Source organism: Equus caballus, chromosome 17 (assembly GCF_041296265.1).
Source record: "Equus caballus isolate H_3958 breed thoroughbred chromosome 17, TB-T2T, whole genome shotgun sequence".
NCBI classification, from domain to species: domain Eukaryota; kingdom Metazoa; phylum Chordata; class Mammalia; order Perissodactyla; family Equidae; genus Equus; species Equus caballus.
Window position 1 is genome coordinate 96944406 of NC_091700.1, and position 27845 is coordinate 96972250.

Consider the following 27845-nt stretch of genomic DNA (forward strand, 5'->3'; position numbering starts at 1 on the left):
TAGAATATAGGGACATAAGGAGACATTGAGAATTGTTTAACCGGATTTCCAGTTTTAAACTATTTACGCTATCCCTCAGAAGTTGTTGAGCAACGCATTGGCCTTCCCAAGCTGGCTGAGAACTGGACTCACAGGCGATGACGGCAGACGGAGGGATGGGCATTCCCACTTCTATTCGATTGTTTTTTTCTATTTTGGAAACTGTTTCAGAGGCAGGAACTCACTACCTATGGCAGTTTATTCCATCTACCACCACATACACACATCATCTTCTTTTCATATTACAAACTGAATGCGCGTGTTCTGGTGCTTGCTGTGGTTAACTTAAGTTTTACCAAATTATATCAAATTTACTTACTAAAAAGTCTGAAAAATGCAGTAGATTATTAAACAGGTCTTTGATTTAAATGAATGATAATGTTTCATATGAATATCGTTCACTAAATACCTATTCAGCAAAATAAGAACATGCTAGAGAGTCAGTTCCAGCAAATGTAAACTTGACGTGTTCAGAAACCCCCTTCGTCTGTGCGTAGAGCTGCTAGGGTCAATTTAGTTTAATTTTGAGATTTTTTTTTTCATTTCTTTGTAGATATCTGTTGCAAACTACTAAGATGAATATGAGATATCTTAAAAACAATGTAATTTCCAATTCAACCACAAGTGACACGTTGAAATTTTAATTTGTGTTTTAGACACAAGCAATATTTTACCAAAATGGTTTTTTAAATTGTAAATTTTTTTTCTTACAAAGACTAAAGTTATTTTTGAGGGGCTAAAGATAGCAAATACTTCAAAACTCTCCAAGAACTGTTTTATTCAACATTAATATTTGGATCGGTAACATTTTATGGATGTAGAAAAGCCCAAATTCCATATAATAAATAATTTGTGTAGCTAGGTTCCCAGGATTAAAATTGAGAACTATCTATTCGGTCCATTACTTTAACCACCAAAATAACTGAGTCACATATGCCATTTCCTCACATTTGTTTCTGTTCGATTTTTCTTTGTTTGTATGATATATCTCAATATAGTCAGTTTTATTTGTTCCCTATAGTTTTCTCAAATTGGTTTAGATATAATGGGCAATAATTGTCGCCTTTGTTAGTTTTATTTTATTACATTCCTGTTTCCCTTTTCAGAAATAAAATCCCGGTTCCTACAGGCACATTTTCTCTGCATGAAATGCCTTTTATGTTTATAGAAATAAGTAAGTCTTGAATAAATCCAGTAGAGTTCAGAAATTAGTTGTCTGCTGGTATAGTCCTGTCTAATATTGTTCTACAGTCAGGCTAAAGCTACCTCTCCTGCATTAATCTAAACTAGCCTTGGATGATAGCTATTTTGATTTCTTTATGTTTATGGAGTCTGCCTTACCAAAAGTCTTCTTTTAGAAATTGTACTATTTCAATCTTATTTTTTCTCTTTCTCCCTGATAAATTTCCATCCCTAATAATTTCTTTTTTATAATCAAAATAATTTTTCTCATTGAAGAAAATTTGGAAAGTGCAGAAGAATATATAGAAGCATGAAAAAAAGCTCTCATTAGTGTCAAAGAAAAATTGCACCAGAGAAGTTAAAGATGCAAGAAAGACTTTATCCAAGAGTGCTGCAATAGAGGAGAGAGATTGAATTTGACTCTGAAACAAAAGGCCAGAGAGCTTTCGAGTGCAGATGAGCTGGTGGGAAAGTACAGGAGGAGGTTAGTGGGGAGGTTGGGCAGTGTGAACAGACCACTGAGTTTGCTAATCGGTGCTTATGGAACTTAGTCTCCTACCCTCCCATAGACATGGGGAGACAGACAGCTCTATCTTTCCTGATAATTACATTTCAGCAGGATGGCTCCCAAGTCCTTGAGAAAGACATTCCTGGGTTGGAAGACAGACAAGAGGCTGGGACAAGGTTTACATCTCAAAGGGGCAGAGAGAAAACTTACAGTTGAAAGTTCTCTAAAGTAAGTGTTCCAAGCAGGAGGTCAGCCGTCTCGAGTCAGGGAGAAACTTGTATGAAGTTTAGTTGAGATGAAGGCAATTCTAAGTTCTTCTTCATCATTAGTCCACCTTTTTGACAAAGCTACTATCATTTGCCATATTTCTTTTTATCCTTTATATGTTTCTTCTTCTTTATTGTGTTTTTGCTCTATATACATCATTGCATCTTGTTTTAAAAAATTAATCTTATATCATAAATAGTTTGCCATGATAAACACTTAATGAGTATTAAAATAAATACCAATGACTAATATAAAATTATTCCTTTTTCTAGAAAAATAGCACTTTAATACATGTTTATATTCTACAGATGGATAATGAGTGAAAATTTAAAAACACTGAAGTTACTTTATATGAATGCTATTGTTAATTGCAATGATTGTGGATACAATATGTTTCCTTTTAAAAGTAGAATAGAAACCTAAACAGAAATGGTTCCATAGATATTTAAAACATTGTTACATGCCATCAACCTAGGTACATGTTTTGCATTTTTCCTGTAGCAAATACGTGCATGAGTAGTTAATACGTTGCCATTCAATCCAACTGTATTATAGAGAATCGTTTTCTTCTTATATGAATAAGAGAATATTTGCAACTAGCTACTGGAAATTATTGTTAGTAAGATACTAGATTATACAACCTATGCTATTACTGAGAGTGTAAATGATTTTTAAAAATGCAGGTGAAAAGTATGCGAAGAGAGATGATGTACTGGTCTCATAGAACCGTAGGACTTGGTACGCACTTCAGTGTTACCCAGTCCAGGCCCTGCTTTTGGCAAAGGCTAAGCTGTGATCGTGACGTTCTGAAGGCCTTAGACGGTCAGCTAGTAGCCAACTGGAGGTAGAAACTGACTTTGAATGAGGTCGCTGTGTCCCTTGAGCAGTCTTCTTTCCAACTGTGACTCTCAGAGGAGCCTGCTGTTAACACTGCCATAGAATTGAGATAAGAGAGGAGTATGTCAGCTATTTTAGTAAACTCACTATTTCCTCCTTTTAGAAATACTTTATAATTGTTGATTTTGTGTATTTCATAAACTATCTTTTTAGTTTCTACCTGACCAATCAAACCACTGCTTTAGTAATTGCTTTATATTCAAAAGATTTGGTATATGCAAACTATTGTTTTTTTTAAATTTCATGATAACACAGAAAAAGGAAATGATTGATACAAGGGGAGATAAGTAAGGAAGTGTTTTGATAGCTGTGAGGGTGGATTTTTAGATGTAGGCAGTGCGACCTGGGGGCTAAGAAGGGAAGCTCCGAGCTCACACCTCGGTCCGCTGCTGCCTCGCTGTGTGTCCAGAGCAAGTTCTCCTCTCTGGCCCTCAGTTTACTCGTCTATAGAATAGGCATAAAAATTGTGCACACCTGGGGCCAGCCCAGTGGCGCAGCAGTTAAGTTCTGGTGCTCCACTTCATCGGCCCGGGGTTCGCAGGTTCGGATCCCAGACGCAGACCTAGCACTGCTCATTAAGCCGTGCTGTGGGGGCATCCCACATAAAGGAGAGGAAGATTGGCACAGATGTCACCTCAGTGACAATCCTCACACACACATACACAAAATGGTACATACCTCATAATAGCATTGTTGTCAAATAAAGAGTTAGTGTGTGTACTGAGAGACTGTCACACATTAGATGCCATTTAGTTAAAATGTTTTGCAAGTGGTTCACTCAAATTATAGAAAATATAAGGAAACCAAACATCTGAAGGGCTCTCATGTCAAAGAAGCATAGGGAAGTCTTGGGGGTTCTAGGAATGATGAATACAAGTTAGGGTAGGCAGGTGTTGTTCCAAAGTTGCTCATGGAAGAAATAAGGCTTCTTTGGGAGTTGTGGATATCTAATCACTTGATGGTATTCAAGCAGATCTGGATATGAAATTTTTATAAGTATTCCTTTTTTATAGCGAATTTTTTTAATTAATACTAAACCATTGGGAAGGACAGTCTGTCATGGGCTCTGAGCACCCTCCACATTCTTACTCAGTTTGTCAGACTGCACGGCATAATTAGTTAGTCATGCAGGTGACTAAGTCACTCAAGGAGACCGCAGCACTCGGTCCCAAAGCGGGGGCACAGGCTTATCTGCTACTTAGTATAATGTTTACTGGTTGCTCAAAAAGTAACTTGACTTTTGGCCAGGTTTCTCTTCTACAACACAACACACTGCATGTGTAGGCATCTATCTAGGTCCACCTGTGTTGTCCCTCAGACATCCCCACGGGACAGGGGCCAAGGATAACCAGTGCAAACAGGAAGCTCTGGATGCTGTGATTGCCAAGAATAAGTCTTTTGTCTCTGATCCAGGAATTTCTTGTCTTCTGTACCTATTCACAAAATAGTAACAACTAACTAAGCTTGTAGAGTAAAATCCCAGAAAATTCAAAGTTCTGGACACATATAAATAACAACAGCTAATTTTATTGCCGGGTTATTGCTGTAGTCATTGGGCTAAGCCCTTTATGTGCACTATGTTAGCAATCCCTCCCTACGGACCTTTTTTACAGGTTGGCTTTACAGAAGGTTATATGCTTGCCCAAAGTGGCAGAACCATGCATCCAACTTTGCAGTTTTTCTGACTCAAAAAGTTATGCTTGTTACAGCTATAGTAGTCCATGCTGCCTCTTTTTAATATACGTTGCCCTGCCCCCTTGTCTACTTGGAAATGTCTTCATTGACTAAAACACTGTAAAACATCATCATTCAGGGTTCAAAGGAAGTGAAACTTGTTCTTTAGCTATTCCTGCTTTTCCCTCAGTTCTGGCCCAAAGCAGCCCCTTCACTAGTCTCTCTTTCTTCATGCTTTCCTAGACCGTTGTACAGTAGGAAGACAGCATAGAGATGGGCTGCAAAACAATGCAACATTGTGAATCCTAAAAGAAGCACTTCAAATTACTCTCTTTCTCCCCTATCAAGGTTAATCTACAAAATCATTTGTATTTCTATATACTAACAATCAGCAACTGGAAATTGAAGTAAAAAATACATTTATAATGACATAAAAATATGGAATGCATCAGAATAAATCTAACAAATTATTTGCAAGACTTTAATGCTGAAAACTACAAAATAGAGAAATTGATGAAGGTCGAAATAAATGGGAAAACATACTGTTCTTATGGATAACAAAATTCCATGCTGTTAATGTGCAAATTCTCCCCCAATTGATTTATCAGTTGAGCACAATGCTAATCAAAATCCCAACAGGCATGTTTATAAAAATTGATGAATAGATTGTAAGATTTATATGAAAGTGTTAATGACCTTGAGTAGAGAAAACAAAATTGGATGGCTCATATTATCTGATTTCAAGCCTTACTGTGAAGGTACATTAATCAAGACCATGAAATATTGGTATAAGGATAGACACTTATATCAGTGGAACACAATGGGGTGTCCCAAAATAGACCCACATGTATATGGTCAATTGATTTTTAACAGAAGTGTCCAAATAATTGGATGGAGAAAGATGTTCTTTTCAAAAGTGATGCTGGAACATTTGGACAGTCATATGAAAAAATGGTGAACCTTGACTCATATATAGCACCATATACAAAAAGCCACTCACAATGAATCACAGACTTAAATGAAAAGCATAAAACTGTAAAATTTCTGGAATGAAACCTGGGAGAAAACTTTTTTGACCTTGGGTTAAGAAAAGAATTCTTAGATAAGTCAAGAAGCACAAACTATAGGAGAAAAAAATGTTCTTTGAAACACACTGTTAGGAAAATATAAAGACAAGGCAGACTGGGAGAAATATTTGCTACATGTGTGTCTCATAAAGCACTTGAATCCAGAATATATAAACCCAATAATCTGACACCAAAGAACCCAATAAAAAATAGTCCAAAAATTTGAACTCATGCTTTACCAGAGAAGAGAGCTTCTTATGTCAAATAAGCCATCAAAATGCAGATTAAAACCACAGGGGGAAGCCATTAACACACTTAATAGAACTAGGATTAAAAAAAGAAGACAAGTACTGGCGAGGGTGTGAAACTGCAACTCTAAGTTATCCTTAGGGGAGCACCAACTGGGGCAGCCACTGTGGAAACAGTTTGCTATCTCCAAGGTATTTAACCAACGTAATGAAAGCGTATGTTTCCACAAACACCTGTCCACAAATGTGTCTAGAAGCTCCACTCACAGCTGACAAAAACCGGACAAACCTATATGGTGAATGGATAGGCAAAGTGTAGTCCATCCTTCGATAGAATGCCACTCAGCAATGAACACCAACTATTGATGTAGGAAGCAGCGTGGATGAATCTCAGAAACATTAAGTCACTGAAGCCAGACACAAAAAACTACGGGTTGTGTGATCCCTTTCATATGACACTGTAGAAAAGGCAAACAATAGTGAAAGAAACAGTCATCAGGGCTTCCAAGGGTCTGGAGGCTACGGCAGATAATTAACTCCAAAGGATGGGCACAAAGAGACACTTGGGAGTGATAAAATTCTATATATTGCTGGTTATGTGGGTTATGCAAACATATATATATTTAACTAACTATATATAACTGTATATGTATTTGACAAAACTCATTGAATTTTACTGTATATAAGTAGTACCTCAATAAACCTGAATTTTTTTAAATCCAAAAAGTGCATTACCTTTAATTAGAATCACAACTACTATGTTAGAATACATGAAATAATTACGTTTATATATATTGCACTTGATTAAATATGTATGTATTTCTGCTTGCATGGTAACATTGAGGGAAATAAGTTTTTAAGTCTTACTATAATAAAGTGTTACAGTGCAAATTACGCATTTAGATTGTGTTTATTTTTTTATGACCATTACAAAATAATGGCTTTTCTTGGCAATGATGTCTACAGAAGAACTAAAAAAGAAAAGTAGCTTTTAATTTATTTTTTTTTGCCTAGCTTGAGTTATAAGTAAGTGATAAAACTTATTCTCTTTGTAATATTACAATCCTTAAATATGTCATTCCTTTAATTACCCTATTATTATTTTATTACAAACTCTAAATATTGCCCATGATTCTATAATATATTTTAAATCCTATATGAACAATATTTTAATTAATTGTATAATTTTGCCTTCTCTTGGTTGCAATTGATTTTCACATTTAAATATCTTGCTTTTTTCAGTTGTATGTTTCAACGTTAGCATTTAAATTGCTTATTGATTTGTCTATTACTGTCGTATATACCTTCATAAGCATTTTTTTCTGAGGTTGAAATGAATGTATTTTTCTTTTAAAGGTGAAATTGAAATTTGGAGCTAATAGAAAAGTTTACAGATTTTTTTTCCCTGCAGTGTTGAGAAACTTTCTTATCTGAATAAAATACTTTCTATACCCTGCTGTCCTGTCGTGGGAACTTTTGATTGATACGGCAATGTTAGAAGACGACTAATTATAGCATTGGTTATTTCCTGTAGCGGTCCACTGGCGTTGCCAATTGCCAAGCAAGACAGTTTGTTGGAAAAAGATATTATGTTCAAAGATGCAACAAAAGGTCTGTGCAAGAGACAATCTCAGGACAACACCCCTGAAAGCACCACCATGATTGGCCCCACCAAACTTGAGCAGGTAATTACACCCTTACTGCTTGCGTGCTGGTATTGCTTTCTATTACATCATGCATTACAATCTAACCTTTCATAAACAAGCACCCACTAATTTCCATTCAAAGATAAATGAATGAATGCAAAGGTTAATATTTTGTTTATAATTCCCATATATACATTATTTACATACCAGGAATGTAAGCTCAGCCAATATGTTAATTCTTGAATATTTCCGGTTACATCATTAGTCATCATTTTGATTATTATGTAGGCTGTTTTTTGTTTCCTTCAGATATCAAAATACTTCACATAACAATAAGAAAGACAAACCAGTCACCAAGACTCATTTATCCTTAAAAGTTACTGTGGTGGCGTCATCGTGTGTGTGTGTTTGTGTGTGTATGTGCACCCCAGTGCCCAAGTTATGAGACATCACATTGATGAGCTTGGGGTTATAGAAATTAATGGATTTTCTGTTATCTTTTTTTTTTTTTTTTTTAAAGATTTTATTTTTTCCTTTTTCTCCCCAAAGCCCCCCCGGTGCATAGTTGTGCATTCTTCGTTGTGGGTTCCTCTAGTTGTGGCATGTGGGACGCTGCCTCAGCGTGGTCTGATGAGCAGTGCCATGTCCGCGCCCAGGATTCGAACCGACGAAACACTGGGCCGCCTGCAGCAGAGTGCGCGAACTTAACCGCTCGGCCACGGGGCCAGCCCGATTTTCTGTTATCTTTCTCACAGAAATAAATGATTTTTATATGTTTCATGTTTTATAAATGGCAGAATAATTTTATAAATATCAGAGTAATCCTTGGAAATATTTTGTTTCACTGTATCTAATTTTGAATAGTTTAAATACGATTTAGTTAGTTTTCTAAAAACCCTCTTTTAAAAGTTTAATTTTTATTTTAAAATAACTAATAAATAATTTTTGTAATTTTGAAATATTTCTAAATTTTATTAGGTATATTCATCAGCTCGGCTGCCATAACAAAATACTGCAAACTGGGGGGCTTAAATAATAGAAATTTATTTCTCACAGTTCTGGAGACTGGAAGTCCAAGATCAAGGTGCTGGATGATATGGTTTCTGGTGAAGGCTCTTTCCTGGCTTATAGATGGCTGCTTTCTCACTGTGTCTTCACAGGGTGGAAAGAGATAGAGCAAAAAGAGATAGTCTCATAAGGACACCAGTCCTGTGGAATCGAGGCCCCACCCTTATGATCTCATTTAACCTTCGTTACCTCCTAAGGGCCCTGTCTCCAGATGCAGTCACATTAGTTAAAGCCTGAACGTTATGAATTTAGGGGGACACAATTCAGTCTATAGCAGTAGGCAAATTGAATGTTGGGTAAAATTTAGGGCAAAGTTTAAGGGTCTTATGAACCTTCTATAACCTTAAATGCATATTACTCAGTGAAAGAAGCCTATCTGAAATGGCTCCATACAGTATGACCAGCTATGTGACATTCTGGAAAAGGCAAAACTATGGAGACAGTAAAAATGTCAGTGGTTGCCAAGTGGTTGGTGGTGGAAAGCATGAATAGGTGGAGCATAGAGGATTTTTAGGGCAGTGAAACTACTCTGTATGATATTATAATGATGGATACATGTCATTATACATTTGTCCAAACCCATAGAATGTGCAACACCAAGAGTGAACCCTCATGTAAACTGTGGACTCTGGGTGATTATGATGTGTCAATGCAGGTTCATCGATTGTAACAAATGTACCACTCTGATGGGAGATGCTGACAATGGGGGAGGCTGTGCTTCTGTAGGACCAGGGGTGTATGGGAAAGCTCTGTACCTTCCTCTCAATTTTGCTGTGAATCTAAAACTGCTCTAAGAAAATAATACCTTAAAAAAGGTGAGAGAACATTCACAACATAATTTCAAGTGTAATCCTTATAGAATGACTGTTCTGTTTTTAATTTAAGTTCTTTATAAATTGTATCCTAGACGTTGAAAGCACTTAGAATCATGTTCTATTTCTTTGGTCTTAGAGAGGGAACAGCTATTATTCAGGTTTTATGTTCATATATTATGTATATAGTGTTCGGTTATTGTCTATATCCTGCTCACCCGTATCTCCCACTGTAGGCACCACACTATCCTGCGTTCTTGGCTGTGAGCTGCATAGGTGATTCTCCCAGAGGAGGACTAGCACCGTCCACGGACCGGATTATACATTCGAGTTTCATAGGAGGGCTTTAGAAAAGGCTTGTCAAAGCAATAAAGTTCTGATTGACATTTTAAAGAGAAATCCATAACGTGGAACATTTTTTAAAAATTGAAACAAAAAGCACAGCATCTCCCCTCTCAGATTTTTGTGAAATATAGGTCTCATCAAATGGTAACTGTTTAAATGAATATTCAAGGCTCGATTTAAACTTTTTTTGGTTCTGATAATCATGAAAATTAACATTCGCTTTTATAACACCTCTGAAAATGTAGAATTTTTCCTAAGTTTATGAGAAATATGCCAGACATTCTTCCTTCTCTCCCCTTGTGTCCTCTTTTCCCTCCGCTTCCTCCACTCCCTGCCCTGGCCTCTTCTTCCAGTCTCTAACTAGTTTCCTCCCTTCTTAACTACTTCCCTCTCCCTTCTTCTCTCTTTTCTCTCCTTTCAGAATATATTTGTTTAAATTTAGTTCAAGCTTGCAATTCAGGTCAACTTTTTATTCCATTTGGTGAAGGCATGTTAGCCTGGGAATAAAGAGAAAGAATGATGCAGTCATAAAGATTCGCTCTGGTTCAGGTCAGCTGCAGGAGCTCTATGACTCTGGACATTCCTTAACCTCACTAAGCCCCATCTGTGAAATGGGCACATATTACTGACCTCATGTGTTTGTTATGAGGATGACAAAAGGGGCTGGCCTGGTGCCGCAGCGGTTAAGTTCGTACGTTCCGCTTTGGCGGCTGAAGGTTCGCCAGTTCAGATCCTAGATACGGACCTACGCACTGCTTGTCAAACCATGCTGTGGCAGGCGTCCCACATATAAAGTAGAGGAAGATGGGCATGGATATTAGCTCAGGGCCAATCTTCCTCAAAAAAAAAAAAAAAAGATGACAGATTAAGGCTATGAACTGATGGTATAATTACCAAGAACAGAATAAAAACTCAATAAGATATATCTAATAATTTTATTGTTATTATTTATATGGACTGACTGTATATTAGATTTTCCTAAAGGGGTCAAGTCCTCTTTTCACTAAATTTATCTCTTCCTAAGTCAAGTAATTCTAGTCAACACTTACCCAGGTTTATTTTTTTCATCAGTGAAAATATAGATTATTTTAGAAGATAATACAAAATAGTACTGTATATTGGTTAACATTTCAAAGCTTAAAAATGCTTCATCTGCATTATCTGATCCTCAAAATACCACTGTAAGCAAGTTATTATCCACTTTCAGTACCTAACTTACACTCAAGTTTCAAGTTGAGTTTTAAACTGACCAAACTTAAACTCAGGGAAAGTTAAGCAAATTGCTTAGAATCACAAGTGTCTCTTCTCCTCTGTATCCAGTGCTTTTCGGGACACCACAGTGAGCTCCTGGTTCATTTTCAAGAGCCCTGATGACTTGTGACAGTTCTAGAAATAGGAGGGAAAGTTGGCATTCCATAGCTGCATGTGTAAGATAGGGGTTTTGGAGACGGGCAAGAATTCTCCTCCTGTGGTCCACAGATATGCCAACATCCACGTCCACAAAAACTTCGATCCTCAGCTGAAAAAGGAAGAGTGAGGGAACGCACTCAATAAATTTCACTATCTCAGAAACATCTGACAGAATAAAAAAAGCAGAGAAAAACATTGAAACTGCTACCCTGCCGTGGTGATAGGCTCAAACTTGGGAAAGCTTAGTAAAGTGGCAGATTATCACCCCTTTGTTTGCGATGACCATCCCAGTAACGTCATGTTTTTTCTAGTTCCCTCTTACTCAGTTCTTTCCTCCATAACTGCCTTTCCCCAAGATGTTGTTGCTCTTATTCTGTTTGTCAGACCATGTCGTTTGCTCACTAAACTTTCAGTCCTTGGACGTATATCACTAATCCCCCAGGGAGAAACACCACAAACAGACAAAACGACACAGTAAAGCAAACAGCACTCAAAGCAGTGCCGAAAAGTAGAGACAAGGAATCAGAGGATTCAGAATATTTCCAAAACTTAAATTCCCTTTGGACTGTGAAACATTTCTCAAAGTATTTCTCCTAAGTTCTTCCTGACTTTCTATCCTGAATTATGTCTGTTTTGTGTTCTAGAGATCTCCTTTTAGAAATACATATAGATATGTATGGATATTTATATATCTTCATAAGAACCATAATGGCCAATCCTAGAGAGGATGTTAATGTTTTTTACATCTTTATCCCATCTCTGTTCTAACTATTTTTCTAACTGCTTGATAGACATTGGTAGTATACACTATCGAGCCAACAATTATAGCATAAAAATATTCACAGACATGTTTTCTTATTTTTTTCCTACTTGTTATCAGCTGTCACAATGTTTTGAAATCTGTATAAAGAATGTGTGCCTTGAATAACCTTGCTTAGGATCAATTATCAAAGCTTTCCTCCTGATCATTTTGGAATCTTGGTGATAAATGCAAAGAATTCTTGCTTTTGTCTACTCGAACACTGTATTTGTCATGTTTCATTCCCACAAACAGGCTAGGGAGTTTTCACATTTTTACTGTCAGCCTAGTATTTTTTCTAACCCATGTGACAGCTGTGCCACTGTAGATGAAAATCCTCAGGAATACTGAGGAGATGTCTGCAGTGGCTCCTTCAGCTTCTTGGAGCAAATGCAGGACTTCTGTTAGTGCAGTTCATGCCTTTCCTAACTATGTACACAGAAACTTGCTTTGAGCTCCTTAGAGTTGTGGTTATAAGAAGAATACTATCTTAGTGAAAATCATTGCTTCTGAAGAAAAAAATTTTGCTCTTTATTTTTCTCCTTTTTCTGATTGCTTTGGGAGTTAAATATGTATGCTAAGTTGCTGGACACTTCTGTCTTATATTTGCATTATTCAAAGTTATTGCAATCATATTGATTGATATCATATATTGTATATTCATGAATAGGTATATACATGTATTAATCTTTGTGTATATATATGTATATACACATACATACATACATATTAGTTTTCTGGGGTGCATATCTGAGTGTATGTGTAATTAGAAGTTTGTGTACTTTCAGGAAATGCTTGCAAAGACGTTAGAAAGAAAATATATTTGTATCCATCCCTAAATTGATAATGAAAGTTCCCTTTTATGCATCTCTATGAAAACTTTTGCCAGTAGTCTTTTCATTTCTGGAAAACACAGATTAACCCACTTGCACTTACCTTCTAAATATTTTATATCTAAAGGCAAACATACAAGTGTGATCCTGGAATATAGGAAAATTGTCCATCATTATAAGTAAACCTTCGATTTTGTCCAAATCAGTCCTAAGTGATCAATCAAACGTAATTCAGTAGCCACAGTTGAATCTGGTGGCCCCTCTTTGTCTTAAGTAAATCTGCGGCCAATCCACCCCTTCTCTTCCCAGTCCCCGATGGGCCGCCAGCACTTGGAGCTCGTCAGCTGGTCTCAGCACTTCGACCTTTCGCTCCACAAGCTGCAGGGCACCATGTTCTCAGTGTGAGGCGGCTCCTGTCAGCCCTTGGCTTCAGCCCTTCGCTGACTTTCCACGCTCCTTGGAATTCGGCAGAGCCTCGTGTGGCCGGCAAGCTTCACCTGCTCCTCCCCCACCATCTGCTGCCGTTTCCTCCACCCGCCGGCCTCGGGAGCCGACATCCACTGCCTCCCCACACCCACCTCCTTCTGACCTTGGGGCCTGTACCATCTGCTCCCACATCCCAAAGGGTGGCCTTTTAAAATTATTTCCAATGTCGGCTTTAGTATGACTCCCTCAAGGAGGACTTAGACCATCCCATCAAAAGTTCAAGTTTTCTCGTTTCGGAGCATCCTGGTTTTGCCCGCGTGGCACTTTTTGTAACTGTAATGTCTTCTTTATGTCCTTACTTCTCCCTCAGTAGACTGTAAACACTCTGAGGTAAAATACCACATCTTTTTTCCCTCTTTGTACTAAACCACTAGCATAATGCTGGTATAGGGTAGGTGAGCAAGAAGGAAAGGCAAATTATTGAACATATGTTATCAGGTTTATTCATTATCTGTTAGAATTTCTCCACTGTTACCTAATGGTTATTTTCCCCGCTTCCACTTCTGACTTATTAGCTGTGTGATCCCTGGGAAATCACCTGGCCTCTCTGGTCCTCAAGTTCTGAATCTACTAATTAAGGATGTTGGACTATATCAATGAATTTAAACTTTTAAAAATTATTATGTAGCAGCAGATCGCTCCCCCAAAAGAAATAGAGGAAAGAGAACTCCAATTCCTAAAGCAGATGGAAGATGAGCATCTTTGCTGAGGGCAGCAGAGACAGGCCCAGAGCCCTCTACAGCTGTCCACTTCCTCCCTCCTCCAAAGGCAACCTCAGGGAGCTGCCAGAGACTTTGCCATTGGTGTCCACGGCCCTTTCTAGGTTTTTGACTAACTGCGTAACAATGCACCCTGTTACTGCACACTCATCCGCAGGGCACGCACCGTGCCAGGCCCTCCACGGGAGTTTAATTCTCACACCCCTCTATGAAGACATACTCTTATTTACCCTATTTTGTAAGAGAACTGAAATTGACTTAAGTTAAGAAAGAAAAACGTTCAAGGTCTCAGAGAGAAAGAGATACCACTGGATCTAAACACTGTTCACCCAAGTGAATACAAGTAACTGATGTCTTAGATTTAGATAAGTTTGAATTTCCCCTTATTCAGAGAGGGGAAGCTCAAATCACTGTGAAAGATTTTTACCCGAGTTAGCATGACTGATGCAAAACGCAGAATGAGAAACTTCCTGGTCAAGAAGCCTGCAGGGAGCTTCAGCGAGGGGCTGGGCGGTCCTCACTGACAGTGGTCAGCCTCTCAGCACTCGGGGCCTATGAGACTCTACAAGGTGGAACCAAGTGTATAACATTAAAAAACTGACATAGCATAATCCCCAAACTGATTTTGACAACCCAGAAAATATTAGGAGAGCTGGAACATTATGACTTCTATTTTTATCAGCAACAAGTTCTAGTTTTTGGATACCACTCTTAAATTATTTAGGTGAATGTTTCTGACAGTATCAAAGCTGTAAAGCTATGCCTCTAACCCAAAGTTAAATGACTGATTTTAATCAAACTATGTTATATGTTCTTTGTATATTAATTCTGAAATTTATTTTGAAACGTTTCTTTTAAATGCTGCAAAAACAGAAAATAATAAACTCAAGGTGTTGGCTGAATGTGTGCATGTTGGGTGGAGGGAAGAGGCTTGTTCTTGACGTTTCTGAGGTCTGGAGTATTTTACAAATTATTTTTTTAATAAATAAATGTGTTGCTATTGGAATAGTGTGTTTCCCACTTATACAAATGGTTGCGTATCCAATGCCAGAGAGCCCACTGCCATTACAGCTGTCCAACTGGAAGACGTAACAGACCCCTTCTGACTGTTTGAGATTCTCAGTAAAGAATTTGAGTTTCTATTATCAATGCATTAGGATTAGAAACAGTCTGGGAAAACAATGACCTGAATTTATGAACTCATGAGAAAGATTACATTTTGTGAACTATTTACTAATGTCAGAGAAATAGTCTTAAATTTACTTGTTTTAGAAATGTGTAATATTTTTCACTCCATAAACATTTAGCTGGCAAACAGTAATATTTAAGTTCAAATTATTTAGCAATGGAACATACAATAATACAATATATAATGCAAATACAAATATAAAAGGGAAATACAAATATAGGATACAGTCACAAATGCAAATAATACACATTAACTTACTGTTACTGAAAATGCTTTATGGGCATCTGGACTCACAGAAACATTGATAAGAATATTCTTGTTCTTTTGCTCCTCTGTGTTTGACATGAGAAAACCAAAGCTGTCCTGGTTTATTAAATATCTACTTTTCAGAGTATATCTTACGTATATTGCATTAAACAATGCCCATTTCTAACTTGTAAATGATAGATTGATGGGTTTTTTTGTTTTAAACGTTGCCCAGTTTTTAGCCTGTGTCACTCTATGTTAAATTGAATAGGAAAGCATTTTTTCTTTATGACAGAGTTATCTTAATCTCACAGCTACTTTAATCTTAAGAGTAATGTAGAGCAGAATAATAATCACAACCCAAAATTCTAGTGTCTACTCTTAAAATGCAGCCTCCTCCTCCATGTGTGCAGAAACTGAATTCCAGGCAGACTGCTTGCCTGCCGTGCGAACAACAGGAACGTGAGAACAGGAGAAGTTTGCTTTAGCTTGGGGAACACTGCAAATACATGAGATTTTCAGCTGCCTGTCTCCCGGAGGCCTCAGTTCAGTTCAGAGCTGTCTAAATTATAAGTAGGGACTTGCAAGAGTCAACATGCTGAAATAATTTTGACAGACTTATTGACTTTGAGAGAGGTAAGGCGACATTCAGGCTGTGTCTGTGTAAGTGCATGTGTGAGTGTGCGTGCACGCTTCTGGGTATAGAACAGAAATTCTCCTCTGAATATGTTTCTCTGGGGCAGTTGAATTTTTTGTTCCTTCGACATGAACCATTTCATCTTATAATAACCGTTTCGAACTCAGATGGTCTTTAAACTTTGACATGTAATTGAAAATGGAATATCCAACTGTGAAGAAAGTTGATTGGAAAGCAATTAGAATTGATCTTATGTATTTTTTCCCAGGTCAAGCTAATGCCTCCCGCTCCAAATGATGACCTAGCAACGCTCAGTGAGCTCAACGATGGCAGCCTGCTTTATGAAATTCAGAAGCGCTTTGGGAACAATCAGATATACGTAAGTGCCCTTGAAATTGCCTTTGGCGCTGCTTTTGTCTTGTTGCGTATTTTCACCCTCCAGTCGTGCTGATATTACAGGTAAAGGGCTATTGTTGCTTCTGCTCACGCTGATGGCTTAAGGTGGATTTCTCAGAGTTCAGGTTCATTGTTCTGGTCCAGTTATAAGGCAAATTCAGCAAAGATCCACATTTCAAAGTTGTTAAGTCAAAGTTAATACTTTGGGGGTAGACAGCTTTCCTGTTGCCATGATTGTGGTGGAAGATCTTGCTGGATCCAGCGGGATCCACTTATAAATCACTTATAAAAATGCTGTTTGTTTCATCTACTTTAGCTTAGCCTGTTAGATCTGGAAAAGGAAGCTAAAGAGGAAAAATTGACTACGCATGGACTGCCTCTCTATTTGCGTGAATAGGAAACTATTGTTCCTCTAAATTTTCAAGAAATATCTTTGTAAAGTAAATGATTTACACACATCTCTGATAATAGGATACAAATATATGACAGATGACAAACAGCATGGAGAATCGATTTGTTGTGGTTCTATCCTGGTTTATATGTGTTATTTCTTCCAATACTCATAGCAATTTAGACATCCTATAATCTCAATCTCTCTCTCTCTCTCCCCCTGTCTGTCTCTCTCTCTGTCTCCCCCTCTCTGTCTCTGTCTCTGTTGCTCTCTCTCACTGATTTTGTTATAGTCAACTCTGAGCAATTCAATCAGAACGTCTGTAGAGAAATCTGATTATGCACGTCTGCTATCCCTTTTTGATAACGTTTTTTTCCCTAGTCTACTGAGAAGGTGATTAAGTAATTTCCACGTCAATGTGAAATCTGAGATTTCCTTACAAGTAATAAATTGTCAGGTGCTGATTAGCCTATGAAAATTCAATGCAACATCTTAATACTTGGATAAATTGCCTGCCACTATAAATACACTTAAAATTAAATAGTTCTATCAAAATTAATGGAATTGAGTCATGGACATAAAGTGGGGATCCCTGATTACCTGGGTCTCTGTTACCACCCTGTTACTTGTGTACTGTTTTTATTCCGCTCTCTGGCCTTTCCCAGCACTGTGTTGATTCTTCTTTTTAACTTCTTAATTATATTATCAGAATACGACTGCTTGAATATTTTTGAATCCCTTTATTTCCTTCATGCTTTTTAAATGACTTTGTCTCCCAAATATCCGTTTAATCTACCTCTCTTCATCTCTCTGGCCACCATCCTCATCAAAGCCAGCATCATCCCTTCTCCAACAGCCTTCTCACTTTCTAGAGGAAACTTCATTCCCTTTCAATCTGATCTCACACTGAACTAGAGTAATTTTTGTAAAGAACAAATGTAATCTTGAAACTCCCGGTCTTAAAACTTTCCTACACCTTCTCATTTTTCATGAGTTGACCACAATTCTTATTCACCATCTGGCCCCAAACTCTATCCGTGACTCTTAGCCGCTGATCATGCCCTCCTTCCTGCGTCAGGGACTTCCTTGGACTGTTTTCCTTTCTCCTAAAGTTCTCTTTCTATCCCCCATGAAATACTTAGTTTTATAAATTCCCACTCAAAAGTTCTTCAGTCCTTAAATAAACCTTCCCAGACCTTCCAGGTTAAGTCACTTTGGACAGTCTTTCCCATCGCTTGTGATTGTGTGCCTCATTGATGATTTGATTAATGTCTGGCTCCGGAGCTAGACTCTGAGCTCAGAGAGAATAGCAGCCGTGCTGGTTTTGCTCACCACGAGGCCTGGCCAAGCACTTTCTAGTCTTAAATGATAAATACTTCCTGCCTGTTTATCGGAGTCGTGGCTCTAACCCCTCGACACAGTGGATCATCTTCATAGATACTCTGCTACTAGGTTTCTCTCTCTGTCTGGATAATCAGATTTAATATTCCCTACTTTGCTAAAGTTCATGTAAAATATAAGTTTGCCACTGTGTGAGACATGATTTTCCTTTCCTCTATACCTGAAATATTGAAGAGCTAAATTGTTTAGGATCAATTTTGTGATGAGTGCTCTAAGTTATGGCATTTGAATTCATGTCTAATGGATAGGCAAGCAATTTAAACATTATTGATTGAATAATAATAAGTGCTTCTTAAGTATATTCTGTGGACCATTGGATATATGAACATTTATTACAGTCTGTAATGAGAGTGAGCGTTAGGAACTCTTATAGCAATTTGAAGATTTAATTTCTGTCTGTTGATTATAATAAGAATCAGGGCTTGCATTTTGTATGTATTTGTCTTTTTTCAGTTTCGTTTTTATTGCATTTTACAAAAGTATCAGTGCATGATAATTCGGAAATGAAAGCAAATGTTCCGTCCCCACAAATACAAATTAAAATATTCCAGTCTGATCATCTGATCTGGACACCCACCCTCCCAACATGCTCCTTTCATGCATTTCCCATCCTGGTTAATGGCAACCCCATTCTCCCAGTTTTCAGGCCAAGGTGCTTGGTAAGAGTATTGATGCTTGTTTTCCTTCCATACCCACATCTGATTTTAGTACAAATCTCATCAGCCGTACCTTCAACTTATACACGGAATACAACATCCACTGCTGTGCCCCGGGTCCATCGAAGCCAAGACGAAATATTTCAGCTGAATTAATATTTTAGCCGGGATTGTCATCTCTTTTTGCTATAGTCTCATTTGTTCTATAAGATGATCTTTCAAAACAATCTGTGAGTTGCTCTTTTAACTAAGTGTACAGCATTCCATTTGGACATCAGGTTGAGGTGTTTCCATACAGTCTGAGCAGTAGGAAGTTCCCAAACCTCAAACAGAAAATGAATTGCGGGTGATGAGACATCCGCTTGCTAGGAAATGCACAGAATAAAGGCATTGCATTCCCTGAATAATTATTGTCCACAGTAACAGAGAGAATAGAATGTGCCGTCAGATCTCTTCACAGATGGCCGATAAGCATGTAGGCAATATTCCCTCTACAAACACTAGTAGAACTTGAGACTCATCGAGAAAAAAACCCACCAAATAAACACAGGAGCTCCCATAATATCTAATTAATCATACATGGAGCCTGGCTCATTTCAGCCACTTAATAACTTAATATTCCCCGCAAGGTGACCCGGTTGGATCCAGCAGGTCTTCTTTTAAGAGCATTTTAAGAGGTAAAGGCTGACAAGCTGGCGTCAGAAGTTGAAGTCTCTCTCACTTCAAGACTATTTGAAATTAGGTAGATGGACACATTCTTCCCAAGCTAATACTGCCGCCCAGCCTAGTTCTCTAAGCCTCATCTGCAATATGCTGTGCCATACCTGCTCCACCGCTCCTATCATCCGCTCCATCTAGGAGACCCTTTTGAGTATTTAACATGTGTAAGCTATTGAAAAACAAGTAGTGTGTTAGAACGATGAGCTGAAGGAAGTCTCTAGGTTTCTACAGTTTAAAAAATTCTTGGGCCGGCCCCGTGGCCAAGTAGTTAAGTTTGTGTGCTCCGCTTTGGCGGCCCAGGGTTTCACTGGTTCAGATCCTGGGCGCGGACATGGCACTGCTCATCAGGCCATGTTGAGGCGGTGTCCCACGTGCCACAACTAGAAGGACCTGCGACTAAAAATACACAACCCTGTGCCAGGGCGCTTTGGGAGAAAAAGGGAAAATAAAATCTTTAAAAAAAAAATTCTTTCTTTGCGGTACATTTAAAATGCTCTATTTCATCAAAATGCTGTCTTCAGAATATGGCATAAACCTATGTAAAGTTATGCTTTATGGCTCTCATTAACATTCAAATCACATCTTTATAAACTTTTTTTTTTTTTTTTGAGGAAGATTAGCCCTGAGCTAACTACTGCCAGTCCTTCTCTTTTTGCTGAGGAAGCCTGGCTCTGAGCTAACATCCATGCCCATCTTCCTCTACTTTACATGTGGGACGCCTCCCACAGCATGGCAAACCCCGGGCCGCCGAGAAGCAGAACATGCGCACTTAACCGCTGTGCCACCGGGCCCGGCCCTGTAAACTATTTTTCGTTTGTTACAAAATGTGTTTTCAAGAACAGTCTCAAATTCCTGCAATAATTAAGCCAATATAAAAACTATATCTCAGTGGAAAAATGCAATTTAGAGATTTTTTTATTTGATTTTAAAGTTTTTCATCTTCTTTAATTAGCAGATTTCTTAATTCTCCCTCAATCTACTTTCTAATCTTATTTTTCTTCTCTGGAACTTAACAATAATTTTCAGATGCATCACTAATAAGATCCTTCTTTGGTTCAATTATTTCACTTTTTTTGGGGGGGGGGGGAGATTAGCCCTGAGCTAACAACCACCGCCAATCATCCACTTTTTGCTGAGGAAGACTGGCCCTGAGCTAACATCTGTGCCCATCTTCCTCTACTTTATACGTGGAACTCCTGCCACAGCAGGGCTTGATAAGTGGTGCCTCGGTCCGCGCCCAGCATCCGGACCAACGAACCCCAGGCCATGGAAGCATGGCTGGTGAATTTAACCACTATACCAGCTGGACAACCCCTATTTCTTTTCTCCTTTACTCGGCTGTAAAATCCCGGCCAATCTTTCTTTTGAGTAAATGTTGTATTGAATTACAACATATGAAGAGAATAATGCACAACTCAGTGTATGACTTCATTAATTTTTATTTTGTGAACACACCTATGTAACCAGCAGCTTCATAAAGAAATGGATTATAAGAAGCCCCTTCCCCAATTTACTCTCATCATTACAAAAGATTATGGCACATACATTTACAGGTTAGTGTTGTATGTTTCTCACTTTGTATAAAAGGAACCATCCAGAGCGTTCTCTGTAGCGTCTGTCATCTTTGACTCATCATCATATTTCTGATACTCATCTGTGCTATGGTTTATAGTGGAAGTTATCCATTTTTATTCCTGTATGATAAGCTGCTATAGGAATATATCCTAATTTATTTATTTAATCTACAATTGAGGAACCTTTGAGTTGTTTCCACCTTTTGGTTATTAAGAATAATGCTGCTATAAACAGTCTTATGCATGTAGTATGATCAGTATTATTTTTTGTATTAATTTTTTTTCAAATTCTAGCCCTTCTGAGAGTTGTGCAATGGTATCTCATTAAGCTATTAACTTAAATTTCTCTGGTAACTAATGATGTTGACCAATATTTGTTTGTTGCTCATTTGATTATCTTATTTTGTGAAGTGCCAGTTCAATTATGTAGCCATTTAAAAATAAATGGGTTGTTTTACTTTTTCTTCTTGTCATATGGGGCTTTTTATATATTCAAGATATTGTTTCTTTGTCAGATGTACATACTGGAAGCCTTTTTTCCCAGTTTGTGGTTTGCAATTTAGACTTCTCGTAGTGTCTTTAGATGAATGGAAGTTTGTAATTTTTACAAAGTTCTTTAGCATTAGTGCTTTTTGTGTTCTGCTTAAGAAATTTTGGCCTCAGTCATGAAAGTATTTTCCTATATTTTCTTCCTGCAGTTTGGTTGTTTTAACTTTAACCTTTAAGGCACACTACTAGTGTGGAAATGATTTTATGATGGTTAAAGAGGACAGCCAAGATTAATGTTTTTCCCACATGGCTGCCCCACTGCATTGCAGTGGTTCCTTTGTCATAAATCAGGTGGCCACGGGGAGTGAGTCTATCTCTAGAATCTGTCTTCTATTGTATGAATTTGCTTGTCTGTCTGTAAACCAACACCAAAATATATTAATTATAAAAGCTATAAAATAAATTTTGATATATAGAAAGACTTCTGACTGTTCTTCAAGATGTCTTGGCCAATCATGACTCTTGGAGATCCATATATATTTTAAAGACAATTTATCAATTTTGATTGAATTTTCATTTGTTATTGCACTGAATATATTGATTAGTTGGGAATCATTAAAATTTTTACAACAAGTGATTTTCCCTTTCATGGAATGTTATAACCCTCCTTTGGTCATCTTTAATTTCTCTGAAACATTCTTAAATTTTTGGTGTAGAAGTCTTGTCCGTTTGTATTAGGTCTATCTCTAGGCATTTTTCAAGTTTTGGTACTATAATAAATGTTATTTTCTTGTTGAAAATAGCAAGCAAATTTCATTTTCTAATTGTGGCTAATATAGAGAGAGACAATTTTGATTTTTTATATTTACCTTTTATCCATCAAACCTGCTAAATTCATATGTGAATATTAATTTAGATGGAGATTCTTGTGGATTTTCTGCATATGTTGCCATATACTGCAAATAATAACTTTTTTATTTTTCTCTTTTAAATTGGTAACTTCTTTACTTTTTTTCATGCATCATTTCATGGGATAGGACTGTCAATAAACAAATGACTAGAAGTGACAGTAATAAGCTTCCTTGTCTCATTTCCAATCCCAGCAAAAGCTTTCAATGTTTTATCATTAAGCAAGTTGTTTGCAGTAGCTATGCCACAGGTAGAATTACTTTTTATTAGATTAAGGAAGTTCTATTATATTACTATTTTTCAAAATTATTATTTTTAATAACGAATGGACATTGAATGCTATTCAATTTTTTTGGCATTTATTGAGATGCTCATATGACTTTTGTTTTACTTCTTAGTATTGTAAATTTCAAGAGTTGATCTTCTAAAATGAAGCCAAGCTTACAGTACTAGAATAAAGCTTATTTGGTTGAAACGTATTATCTGTTGAATGCATTGCTGTATTCAGTTTGTCAATATTTTGCTCAGAATTTTTGCATGTATTTTAATGAGAGAGAACAGCTTGTAATTTTCCTTTCTTTAAATATACTAGTTATGTCTTTAATATCAAGTTTATGCAGCCCTCTTAAAATGAAACAGTGTTCCCTTTTCTGTTATTTTCTGGAATAATTTGTATAACATTTGTTTATTTTGTATGTCAACATTGGGAAGAATAAGTCAAAGTTTTCTTTGTGGAAAGGTCTTTAGACATGGATTCAATTTCTTTTACAGAGAAAACCTAGTTAGATTTTCTGTTTCTAATTGTGTTTCTTATTGGGTTTTAGTGAGATGGTGGATTGTTGTCCACCTATCTCAATATCCAAACTTAGTGGCTAATATCCTCTTCAGCTGTTTCAATAGCAATATGATTGCTAATATCCTCTTCCCTGTTTCATGTCTGTAAGATCTGTAGTGGTGTCATAGTTCTGATATTGGTAGTGTTGCCTTTCCTCTTGTTTCTTCAGTCAGTTTTGTTACGTTATGCTCTATCTTATTAGATTTTTCAAAAGATCACCTTTTAGCTTTTGTTTTATATTCCATTAGTTTCTGCTCTTATATTGATTATTTTTTGTGCATAATTTGATATATTTTGATGAGCTCCTTGAAATGGATACTTAGATCATTAACTATTAGCCTTTATTCTTTTCTAACATGCATTTCAGCTGATAATTTTCATACCACGTATAGCTTTAGTTGCATCTCACAAATTATGATATGGTGTAATCAAAATATTTTCTCGTTTGCATTATGATTCCTTCTTTGGCTCCTAAGTTATTTGCAGATGCATGAGTTCCAAACATTAGGTGATTTTCTATGTATCCATTATTTATTTCTATTTTAATTCTACCATGATCAGAGAATATATTCTCTGTGACTCAAATCCTTTAAACATAGTGAAACTAGCCTGTGTTCAATTTCAAAGAATGTACATTCTGCAGTTGTTGGTAACAATGTTCTGTATAAATAAATTGGTCAACTTGGTAATTATTTATTTCAAAATATCATCTGCTTATTTCATGAGTTACTAAGAAAAAATTGTTAAAAATTTCTCACTATCATTGTGAATTCATCCTTTTCTCCTGAACAGCTGTGTTTTTTTTCCCATACATTTTGTGATAGATTTTAGTTTCATAAAATTTAGAATTGCTGGATCTTCCTGATTGTTTTGTCCTTTTTGTGACTGGTATTGCTTCTTAGCTTAAAGTATATTTTCTATGAATTGAGTATCGCTAAACTAACTTTTTTGCTATTATTGTTTGCACGTATATCTTGCTTCATTTTTTAACTTTTAAATTTTATTAGTCTTCATATTTAAAGTTTTTCTCTTTAAAGCAGCACATAGTTAGTATTTTAATCCAGTTCATAATCTTTGTGTTTTAATTAGAGTATCTAGTGGCTTTACATTGGATGTAGTTGGGTTTAAATCTATCATTTTATTATTTGATATCTATTTGTTCCATCTGTTCTTTGTGCTTTTGTATCTCATTTCTGGTCATTTTTTAATTAAAACAGTATCCTTGTTTGCTCACTGTGCTTAATTAACTTTTCAGTTATGCATTTTATTATTATTCTGTAGCAACATAGAACTCATTACCCTATTTACTTCCTCCAGTATATTTTCCCATGTATTTTAATTTTGTATTTTATATTCAGACTGGTTCTCACAATACCCCTTTAAGATAGATTCTTAGAATGCAATCATTTCGCTTGTTATGTGTTCAATGGAACAAGCCTATTGGTTTTATTTTATTTGACATTGACTCTTCTATTTCTTTGTTAACAAGCTTTTAAAACAATTATCAAAATACTAAAGTATGGTTTTTACTTATTCTCTCTATTTTCACAGTGATTTTTAATTTTAAAAGTGCTATCTATATGGTTCAATAACTATTGATATCCTTTTCTTTTAACAGACTTTTATTGGGGATATCCTCTTGCTTGTTAACCCATTCAAAGAGCTTCCAATTTATTCCACTATGGTGAGTATAAAATTTAAAATACTGCTTAATAATGTACAGTAACACTCACCAGACATACTTATTTGTATCAAATGATTGACTAAGAAGAAAAAACAAAACAAAAGGTAAGGTCAAACTTTTCAGGAAATTCTAACTGGATTTTGTGTAATAATGACTCAGATTTGTCTTGAGGCAGCACTGAAAAGGAAAGTTATTTCATCAGGAGGTTCCTTTGCACTTATAATATGTACTTGCTCTGTAATTGTAGTCACTTAGACAGACTTCTAAAATTAAGTAATATATTGCAGTGTTTTCCATGCATTCTTGAGTAATTCAAGATCAGTTGGTTTAGAGTCCTTGTTTGAACATCATGATCTCTTATGGAGAAGTTCTGTGATGTTAAAGCAATGGGAATAAGAAAGGATAATATGGAATTTATACATTTTCCCAAATAACTTGCCAGTTTTAATTATGAGACTGTCAAAATTAAAAGAGAAATTGCTTTTGGAAAAATTATTTCAGGCAACTGAATAATTTTTCTTTCTTGTACTTTTCTTTGTGGGGTTTTTTGTTTTTTGTTTTTCTGCTGGGAAAGATTCGCCCTGAGCTAATATCTGCTGCCAATCTTCCTCTTTTTTTTTTTGCTTGAGGAAGACTCACCCTGAGCTAACATCTGCTGCCAATCTTCCTCTTTTGGCTTGAGGAAGATTGTCCCTGAGCTAATATCTGTGCCAGTCTTCCTCTATTTTGTATGTGGGTCCCCACCACAGCATGGCTGATGGGAGGTGTAAGTCTGCACCTGGGATCTGAACGCGTGAACCTGGGATGCCAAAGCAGAGCGCAGTGAACTTAATCACTACACCGTGGGGCCAGCCCCTTTTTTAGTTTTTAATATCAAAATTATGCTGGACCCATAAAAGGAATTGGAAAATATTTAAATTCTGGATTTAATTTTTTGACATCTAGGACTGGTCATATTTTTTATTTCTTCTTTTGTCAGTTTTTAATAGTTGTGTTTTTCAAGAATTCTCTTCATTATATTTAATTTTCAAAAGATTTTGGCATAAAATTATTCATAATGCTATTTATCTTTTTAATGTTTGTGTAATTTTGAGTGATTTCTTTCTATTCCATATGTTGATAATTTGTGCCTTCTCTGACTTTTTAAAATCAGTTTGCTAGGAATTTTTAATTATATTAGTCTTTTCAAAGAAAAGAATCTTGACTTTTTATTTTTTTCTATTGTATATTTATTCTCTGTACAATTGATTTCTGCTTTTTATTTTTATTGTTTTCTTCTTTCTACCTTCTTTGAGTTTGATTTGATAGTTAAGTTGTATAGTTATATCATTGATTTTATGTCCTCCTTTTATAAATAAGTATTTGAGGCCTTTTATTTTGCTTTAAACACAGCTTTACATAATTCTGCATCTTTGATATTTCACACTTTCTTTAGATATTTTCTTTTCTATTGTGATTTCTTCTTTGCTGTATGAATTCTATGAAAACATAAACAATTTTTTTCTATATTCTACACTTGTTTCTCTTTGATCTGCAGTCTGCATATACTGGCTGACCAGGTTACTAATTCTCTATTCTGTTGTTTTGACTCTGCAGATAAAACTGTCTATTAAATTGCTGATTTCAGTTATGTTATTTTTTCAATATTAAAATTTCCATTTTATACTAAGAGATTCTAGTTCTTTGGTGAAATTCTTTGTCTTGCCACCTAATTTCTTGAATATGGTAATGATTTATTTTTAAATGTGCCTGATAACTCTAATAAGAATATTATTATTATCAATCTAATAACTCTAATACTAGAAAATAATGATTCTAATCTAGCCTAATGATAATATCTAATATCTGGGTCTGTTTTTAGTATGTGCGTTTTGGTCAATTGGTTTTCCATTATGTGGACATATTTACTGACATTTCTGGAAAATGTTGATTGAATACCAAACCTCTTATATAAAAAACTATAGAAGCTAGGATAGTGTTATTTTCTTCCAAAGAAGTTTTGATTTTTTTCGCCTGGTGGGTGCATAAACTGTAGGCAGATCACGTTGACTCAGTTAAGGCCCCTTTGCTTTGTATTTGTCTTGTGCATAAGGTATGCCCCTCATATAGGTCTCAAATGAGAAGCTGGGATGATGTCCATCTAGGCTTTCCTCTGTTACGGAGCCTTGACCTTGAATTTGTGTCTCCCCAGCAGTGTGAGCCTGCTAACATCTCCGCTCAGCTTTTCAGACACTTACATTTATTTTCCAAGAGGCCTCTGAGTTTTACTCAGCAAAGTGACAATGTATGGTGGGAAAGAGTATGGGGAGGAGCTTCTTGGTTAGATGTCTTTGACACTCTCCAAGACCTTGATCCACGAAGTCCTAGCTGCTTTGGTGATTTTCAGAGGCCTCTAATTAGGTGTTTAATTTGTATTTTATCCAGCTTTTATGGTTGTTCGTGGTGAGATAGTCTGATACCAGTTACTTCATTATAGCTATCTGATAAAATAGGCCATACCTATTTTTATTGCATTGGTGTCAGACAATCATTTAGCTTCAATATCTAAGCTTGGTTGAAATTCTATGTCCCTTATTGTTTAATTCTATATGTATCTTTCAGAGAGGGGGGAACATATGCTATTTAGAGTTAACTACTGATGAATTGTTCCTGGCTTATATTACAGTGTCACGTTGGATGGTAGAGTTAACAAGAATCTTATGGTGAGGCAAAAGTCAG

General features: G+C 36.4%; 1 protein-coding gene across 4 annotated transcripts in view; it reads left to right on the forward strand.

Moving 5' to 3' along the window:
* Positions 1-27845, forward strand: part of MYO16 (myosin XVI) — a 598386-nt gene that overhangs the window by 271484 nt on the left and 299057 nt on the right. For all 4 annotated transcript variants that reach the window (XM_023621818.2, XM_023621819.2, XM_023621821.2 and 1 more), the window contains exons 10-12: positions 7417-7567; positions 16341-16451; positions 25062-25127. In XM_023621818.2, coding sequence (XP_023477586.1) covers positions 7417-7567; positions 16341-16451; positions 25062-25127 — 328 coding nt within the window. The remainder of the gene's footprint in view (positions 1-7416; positions 7568-16340; positions 16452-25061; positions 25128-27845) is intronic.